This window comes from Bacillus rossius, chromosome 1, assembly GCF_032445375.1.
Source record: "Bacillus rossius redtenbacheri isolate Brsri chromosome 1, Brsri_v3, whole genome shotgun sequence".
Taxonomy (NCBI): Eukaryota; Metazoa; Arthropoda; class Insecta; order Phasmatodea; family Bacillidae; genus Bacillus; species Bacillus rossius.
The window spans coordinates 229,093,446-229,101,934 of NC_086330.1; the positions used below are offsets into that span (position 1 = coordinate 229,093,446).

The window sequence follows — 8,489 nt, forward strand, 5'->3', positions numbered from 1 at the left end:
GTGTAGCTGCCGAGGGACGTCTCTCACGCTGGAGAAAAGTGTGGTGCAGGCTAGTTGTGTTAGTCCACATATTTTGGCCCATGACACTCATGCACAAGGTATAAAAAAACGATAAAATAGATTATAACACACTATAGAACAGAACCAAAAGCGATAATAGCAGCGAGTTTATGGAGCGTCTCGCGACCGCGCCTAGCCTCGAAGGTGACACGCACGGGACTGGAGACCAGGATGCCGGGACACTGCTCTTGCGCGCATGGAGCAGAAGTGACGTCATTCCCAAAGCTGCGGCGCGCTGTGGACAGGGCTGTGATCCGGGCTTTATCCCAGAGGCATGGAGGTACGACATCAACCCCCCCCCCCTGGATAAGCCCGGGTCAAGGCCATCAGTGCTTCCACCTGAGGCAGCAGGATCGGGATGCCCTCTCCCATGGTGGTCGTTGGAATTAGGGCCGCCTCTCTAGCCCCGTACTCGCTGGGTCGTTGTACACAAGCACTTCCAGCTCCGAGCCTGTGGCATAGTCTGCCAAGTAACGTGGGACTTGGCGACATCGTCGGTTGCATCTTGGAGTCGTCTCAGCCGGCTCCTCGACTGTGACTCGGAACTCTGCATTGGCGAGGGAGGCACCATGTCACCATCCACCTCGGGTGGTGGAGTGTGGCTCAGCTGCCTCCTCCTCGTCCAGCTCGGTCACCAGAGGTTGTTCGTCCGCAGCATCGGCGCTCACCTCGGGCATCCTGGTGATGTCACAGATCTGTGTCCGCGTCGTGCGTCTCCGACTGCATCGCCTCGGACTTGTGGCGGAGCTTCATGCTGTTTCCAGCGTCGCTGTTTCTGGGCTGGGGGTGGCATGGCAGGCCCCGCATGCCTCGGGGCATGATCGAGTCGTCTGAAGTAGGTGTTTTGTCCACTTCTACTAGGGTGACATCTTCAGAAACCAAATTTTCTCCTGGGAATGTTGTTTTCCGTATGGTGTCTTGGTGTATTTTTCGCATCCGCCATCCATCCAGGTGGACCAGGTAGGTGGTCCTACTTAGCTGTTTAAGGATCGGGTGTGGTCCCGACCATCTGGGGCTCAACCCGGCACTTCGGCGTGCTGGACAGAGGCTGCATGCGCACATATACCAGTTCTCCAGGTTGGAGTTCCAGTGGCAGTCGGGTCGTCTGTGGTGTTATCTGGCGAGTATAGGCCCTCTGGTGTTCGCGCGCTTATATCAGTTCTGCCTCTCGCTGTTGACGGTGCTCCTCTGGGTCTTCTTCTTCCTCGGCTACACCGTGGGCTGTCCATTCTCCTGGCAAAGGCAAATTGTGGCCTTGGACCATTTCCACCTGGGTCATTCCTGTGGCTGCATTGGTTCTGCGACGGATCCAAAACAGAGCCTCTGCAAGATTGTCGTCCCACTTAGTATGGTCGCTACCCAGCCTTATGCGCATCTGGACTTTCAACTCTTGGTTTCGCCTCTCTGTCGGGTTGGCTCGGGGGTGGTAGGCAGGTGTGGTCCGGTGTTCGATGCACCATGAGTTGCACATCTTCCGCCACTGCCTCCCGACGAATTGGCTGGCATTGTCTGTCAGCAGGTCTCTCGGGTAGCCCCAATGTGGGATGAATTCTGTTTGCAACATCGTCCCAATGGTGTTGGCCCAAACGTTGCTGGTGGGGTAAGCTTCTACCCAACGGGTGTAGAGATCGGTCATTATCACCAGGAATCTTTTGCCCCGGGCTGTGCGGGTTTATGGCCCCATGTCGTCCAGCACGGTGGGTCTGGAAAGGGGTTGTGGGAATGTGAGGCTGTTGTTGCTCTGTCCCATCGCTTCACTGCGCTTTCCGCTCCTGACATGTCTCACAAGTCCTTATGTTCTCCCGCACATCCCGTGCCATGCCAGGCCAGTGGTAGTGCTGACCGACCGCCCGCCGTGTTTGGTCCGCACCAGGGTGTCCAGCCAGGTCGTGATCATGCATAAAGTGCAACACTGCTTCACGTGCCTCTGGTGGGACATAGGTGCGACACTCCTGGTCGGGTCCCATTCCTCGGGTGTAGAGCACGCCATCCCTCGTAGTCCAGGTCTCACATATTTCCGCTATTTGCTTCGCGCGTCTGCGCTCAGAGTTCTGAGAGGTGCATTGGACGTCGTGCACTCGACATTTCAGTTCGACCATGTCCGCAGGAGGCGGGTCATCGTCCACAACTAGCACAAGCAGGCAAAAGGTTGGGTCCTTTGGGTGGTGGTGACCCGTCTCACGGCCAGGTGGCAGTATCTCATCCCAAGATACCTCATCCTCCAGGCATGATCCCTCATCAGGGTACTGTGACAGGGCGTCCGGGAGCTTGTTTTCTACTCCTGGAATGTGCTCCACGACGAAGTCGAATAACTGTAGAAACAGCGCCCACCTCACGAGTTTGATTTTCCACCCCTGGAGGGTCTGCAACCACGTGAGGAATTGGTTGTCCATGCGCAATACAAATTGTCTACCCTCAGGGTGGGGACGGTACTTCGTCAGTGCTCATACCACTGCCAGGCACTCCTGCTCATTGCTGTGGTAGTTCCATTCAGCGCAGCCGAACTGGGCACTAGCGTAGTCGATTATGCACCGGTCTTCATTTTCATCTCGTTGGTATAGAACCGCACCCACCCCCTCGGCGCTCGCATCTGTCTGAACGTACAGCATCCTCTCGGGGTTTATCTGTGACAGAGTGTGGCATCGGAGAAAAGCCGCATTCAAGCTGTCCAGCGCCTTCTGTGCATCCGGTGTCCAGTGGTAGCGCTGTTGCGGTGACTACAGATATGTCAGGGGGCAGTGAGCGTCGAGAACTGCGGTATATATATTTCCGCAGCCAGTTGGCGTGGTCCAAGAGCTTCTGCATTTGCTTGCAGGTTCTAAGGGTTCAGCTTATGCAATTTTCGCCAGGTGCATCGTGTGCAGACGATTACCCTCAGAATCTACCACATGCCCCAAGAACTCCACCTGTCTTCATCCAATGTGACACTACTGTGTGGCACAGGTCAGGTGGTGCGTCTCGAGCCGCTCCAGAACCAGTCGTCGAGGTAGGCTGTCACGAACTGGCCAATGTACCCTTCCAGTACACGGGCCTTCATAGCTTGAAATGTGGCCTGCACGCACTTGAGCCTGAAGGGTATGGCACACAACTGAAAGTGTCTACCATCGGGCACCGTGAACACAGTATTTTCTCTGTCACCTGGGTGTATTGGCACCTGCCAATAGCCCAAACATAAGTCAAGGGTCGTGGACACTCATGCATTGCCCAGGCCTGCCAAGGCTTCGTCCACACTGATCTGCGGTGGTGAACTGATGGTGACGCTATTCAGGGGACGGAAGTCCACACAGAAGTGCATGGACCCATCCTTCTTGGCAGCTAGGATGATGCGTGAGTTGTATGCACTGTTGGAGTGTTCAATGACACCATCTTGCAACATTTTGTGTACTTGCTAACGTATCGCCCATTGCTCGCGGAAACCATACCCGCATAAGCCGGTCATCTGGGGTGGTGAGCAGTCCCAGTGTTATGCGTGTCTCGTCCGTGGCTTCGGGAGGGGGGTAAGGTGGTGTGGGGGGCAGAACTGTTGGTCCTACACCTCCTGCTGCCCATTTCCTGCTGGTTGTTGTTGTTGTCATCTTGGGCAGTCTTGATGCCAATGGAACGTTTCCTGCGGGCATCCAAGGCGACACTGGGGGGGTCGGCCTCCATGCCGCCTATTCCCCGCGTTCTGCCACTCTGGTGCGTTGCTCTATCGTCTTCCACTCGGTGGGCCTTCGATTGCCCGTGCTACTGTCTGCCGTGGACGTTCGGGCTCCATGTCTCCCTCTGGGAGAGCGGGCGCTCTGTACTCGTGTCTGGTATCTTGTACGGGAGTGGTCGTAATTGTCAGTTGCCTCAGAAGGTGCTGTAAGTTGCCATCCATGGCTACAGCTTGTCACACATATTCTTCAAAAGACCAGTTTGCAATACGGCCTGAGGAAGGGTTGTAATTCTTCCCGCACTAATGCTGTCACGTCAGGCAACGCTTGCTCCGGCGCTTCCCCTGGGGCTATGCAACGTTAAAGCTGCAACTTGCCCGCCAGGAATCTCTCCACCGATTCCGTGTCCCCCTGCGCCTCGCCGTAGCAATATGCCTTGCAGCTCTAGACTGCCTGGCGGTCATCAAATTGCTGCGTGAGATGCGTGGTGAACTCCTGCCACTGCATATTGTATCGCTTCCATAGAGTCCACCACTCACTAGCTCGACCACTCAACTGTTCCCTCTTTTGTTGTGTCCACTCCTTTACTGGCACACTGCACTGTAACATATGCCTCTCACACCATCGCGCAAACTCCCGTGGGTCTTCTTGCACGAGCCTGCTAAACTCCGGCAGCACTATACGCCCGGCCCCTGTGGCAACCCGCACAGCGTACGCGACTGGCGGTGCTGCTGAGTTCGTAGGTGGGTCCCAGTCAATTAGGTTTCGCGACGGTGGATTTTGGATCGGTAACATCGACCCGACGTGGTTGCCCGAGCCGCCTCTACACTCGTCACATCCCCCTTTTTCCCGGTACACTGCACTCGCTGTGTTCGAGGCTACCCTATGCATCTGCTCTGATGATGTATCCCTGTCCCACAATAACACACCCTCAGCAGTTTCTGTCTTCACTTCACTGCGCCTCAATGGCGCACACGTGCACGTGTTCCGACACTGCCACTCTCCTGTCACAAGGTCCATGCCTTTCGGTAGCTGACACGTCGCGGACGTAACTGTCAACCCGTGCGGCAGCATTGTTTACAAACACGGGGCCCACGTGGCAGCTCCATTTGCGCAGCCTGCCCGCACAGGCTATCATCGCGCCCACCCGAAAACTGCCGGCGTGCCACGAAGATCACCGATGGCAGAACGGCGAAAGGGAGGACAAGGAGGAGGTACCACAGTGCGTTGTCACGTTGAATGGAGAGGGGATGTGAATCGACGGGAAATATAATCCAGTTGCAGGATGGGAGACGGCGATGCATTGTCAGCTGAACCGTGAAACTGATAGGTGTTGGAAACGTAGGAAAGGAATGGTTGCATCATCGCGTTAATGAGATCAGAAGTACTGTCTAGGTGAATAAGTGATTCCATCTATTTTCCCAGGTGGATTTTCACGCTGTCTGACCACTCACTGTACGCTCTTTTCCCGCAATGCAGGCGCTATCCTGTGGACTTGAAGTTCGCCACATGTACGGGCGCCAAATGTCATGTACCCGTCTCTATAGGATACGTGGAGACGTGGCGGATGTCTTTAGGCCGTTTTCTTGTATTGCCTGGTGCCAGCTCTCTCGCGTAGAGCAGCCTCCTGCAGGGAGGCAGGGGTGAACCGTCCGGCCCGTGTAGTTGCCGAAGGACATCTCCCGCGCTGGAGAAAAGTGCGGTGCAGGCTAGTTGTGTTAGTCCATGTGTTTTGGCTCATGGACACGCCAGATACAAAACAACACTCATGCACACTGTAGAAAAAATGATAAAAGAGATTATAACACACTATAGAACAGAACCAAATACGATAATAACGGCGAGTTTATGGAGCATTTCGCGACTGCGCCTAGCCTCGAAGGTGGCTCGAACGGTACTGGAAATCAGGATGCCGGGGCACTGCTCTCGCGCACATGGAGCGGATGTGACGTCATTCCCAAAGCTGCGGCACGCTGCAGACAGGGCTGTAATCCGGGTTTTAACCCAGAGGCACGGATGTATGATGTCATCCTCATATAGTGATATAACTTTACCACAGTTCGACCCAAGTGTAATATGTCATGAAAGAATAACATATTTTCTTTAAATATATCAGCAAAACAATCTCCGATATTGCTGGCATAAAAATTTTGTTTTAAAAAGTTTGTTTTTAAATTTTTTTCTTTTTCTGGGTGCTATTCCATACTCCCCGAAACTCCCCCCCCCCTCCTAGTATGGCCTTTCTCCAAAATCTTAGGACCCACAAATGTAAGGGGCCGAGTGCCCTGCTAACTTTAGAGTCGTCACTGTAAAGCTGACGTCGTCTGGCCAACGACCATCCCAGAGCCCGACCTGCACCCGCCAGTATACGCTCCCGCTAACGGAACACACCCCTGGCCATGGCCCACCCGAGTCAGGCGACCCGAACAGCAATTAAAGGCAAAGCCGCGGAAACCTGAGTAGACAAGAGCAGAACCGTACCCATTCCTCCTGAAACATTAAATTAGGATTTTAGCGACAATAAAATCTCTTCCAGACACAACTGTTTGGAGTCTAGTGTAATGAGGTCACGCCTGGCGCGAGAGAGGCCGAGCCTCCCTCGGACGCCATGCCAGTTCGGCAGTTCAGCGCAGCTCACGGACCGGGGCGGACCTACGTCCCACGGAGAGGCAACATCCTTTGTCTTCATCGAAAGTAACGTCCGGTAAATATAGTCACTAATTAACAGAACCCCTTTTATTATGTAACCTCTCCGTGAGTACCCGGTCCCTTTTTTCGGTCCAGGACCTAATCCGGCCGCATTAATTTAAAGACACCCCGCACCACACTTGGTCAGCGGGGCTGTTCTTCAGTATACGGCACGGGCCGCCTCCCGTAACTTACAGAACTTTATTTAAGGTCACGCGCACGGCGCTGACCACAAACCCGCAAGGGAACTTGGACAAACTTAATTGCGGTGCGTGTTTCACCACAGTGGGCACAACACCCGCGCCGAGACATTTGCATACGGGATTGGCCGTCTCCAATCGTCCGCCCCCTTAATTCAGTGTATTTTTGTGTCCCGGATTTTGTACTGCTAACTTACGTTACCCGAGTAACGAGTGCCACGTAACGTGTGCGCGCCCCTTAATTCAGTGTAATTTTGTATCCCGTATTTTGTATTGCTAACTTACGTTACCCGAGTAGCGAGTGCCACGTAACTTGTGCGCACCCCCTTAATTCAGTGTATTTTTGTATCCCGTACTTTGTATTGCTAACTTACGTTACCCGAGTAACGAGTGCCACGTAACCTGTGCGCGCCCCCTTAATTCAGTGTATTTTGTGTCCCGCCTTTGTGTTACGAAATTACGTTACCTGCGTACCCAGTGAGACGTCTGAGACGTAACAGCGTCCGAGGCCACGTAACGCGGAACACAAACCATACGGCGCCACAGAACCACGAGTAAACCCCCCCGGGGACCTCTGTAGAGTGTTGTATTGTGTACGACTCGTTCCTATGAATAAAAGGTACGACACCACCACCTCAACTCCACGCCTCTTATTTAAAATCATCTCACGCAACACCGCCGCCGGCCCTAGTGGGCCACGCAGGGGCACATACATCCACGACCCCAATCTCACGACTAGAACCGAGCTAGTCTGGCGCCCACCCGGACAATACGTAGCAAGAACCGCCTTTTCCCACTAGGAGCCACACCGGGACTCGAACCCGAGACCCCGGACGACGGCAAAGCATTGTCTGTATTAAATGAAATTACTCTTTTGACATATCGACAATTGAAATTTACTTTAAAACATATCTTTGAAAAGAAAAGAAAAATAAAATAAACAAACAATTTGGGGATATGATGAATATTAATGGTCAGCTTACCCATAATGGAGCACATGAACTGTTTAAGAGGCCGTGTCACAAATTTGTGCTCCTATCTATATCAATGTTATTTTAAAAGGCAGTTTTTCTCAAAGTCTATAAGAGTTAGCGGCCGGAAATTTTGCCTACTGAAAGTATACAATACATTTAACATAACCGCTTTTTTCAAATTTAGTTATCATATCATATATTATTTCTGTGATGAAAATAATATTATCAATATTTTGATTTGTCCAGATACATTGAAATTTTGCTTATATTTATAATTATTTAGCAAAAACTGAAAACGCCATTCAAATGTATTGCACATTACCTTCCGATCAGTGTCTTCATGATCATGATGGGTTTATAAACCTGGGTGTAATCAAGTCTTTAACTATTACATGACAACATTTATACTTAATAATTTGGAGATAGGCCTTTTCTATCCTCAGCCCCTGAGCTTTTACTACCTGGTCTGGCGACCGACCTGTCACCCTTCAAACTCCCCCCCTCCCCATCACCATTCAACCGACCCGCCACCCTTCAACCGCCCCAGGGGTCTCCGACTGCACATCCCATAAAAAAAAAAGCTGTTTGTTCATTTGTTTTTGTGTTCGAGCGAAGGTTTACTTCTCCACAAGTGCCACAGTCTTTACACATTTATGCTAAGGGAATATTCCGCTGATGTGATGCCATACGAATTTATTATTCGCGACCATACAACTTTTTTGTTTGTCATCGGGAAGAAATAAAATCATGGTGTTTTTTTATACAGGGAAAAACTGTCGTTTATCAAGCAAGAGTGGGAGTGGGGTGTTTATTTCAACTAGAAGAAAGAAAAACAGAGGGGAAAGTTTGCAGAAATGGAGATGCAAGGAAAAATTTAAGTAAGTTTTTTATCATATTAACATTAATAGATAGTAAATTGTCAACATCAG

General features: G+C 51.8%; 1 protein-coding gene across 1 annotated transcript; it reads right to left on the reverse strand.

Annotated features, from left to right (window-relative positions):
• Positions 1 to 747: 747 nt before the first annotated feature.
• Positions 748 to 5,377, reverse strand: LOC134546142 (uncharacterized). The gene is made up of 5 exons (XM_063388695.1): positions 5,348 to 5,377; positions 3,086 to 3,214; positions 2,511 to 2,684; positions 2,243 to 2,423; positions 748 to 950 (listed from the first exon to the last, which is right to left on the reverse strand). The coding sequence occupies exons 1-5, from the start codon at positions 5,375 to 5,377 to the stop codon at positions 748 to 750; spliced, it is 717 nt and encodes a 238-aa protein (XP_063244765.1).
• Between the last annotated feature and the right edge of the window lie 3,112 nt (positions 5,378 to 8,489).

Excerpts from the sequence above, each read along its gene's own strand:
- LOC134546142 (XM_063388695.1), bottom strand. The coding sequence starts at position 5,377 with ATGTCCTTCGGCAACTACACGGGCCGGACG. Across the intron at positions 3,215-5,347 it reads GCAACTACACGGGCCGGACG|GTGCCAATACACCCAGGTGA; the intron begins GTTCACCCCTGC and ends GGCTATTGGCAG. Across the intron at positions 951-2,242 it reads TGAGATACTGCCACCTGGCC|GAGAAAATTTGGTTTCTGAA; the intron begins GTGAGACGGGTC and ends CAACATTCCCAG.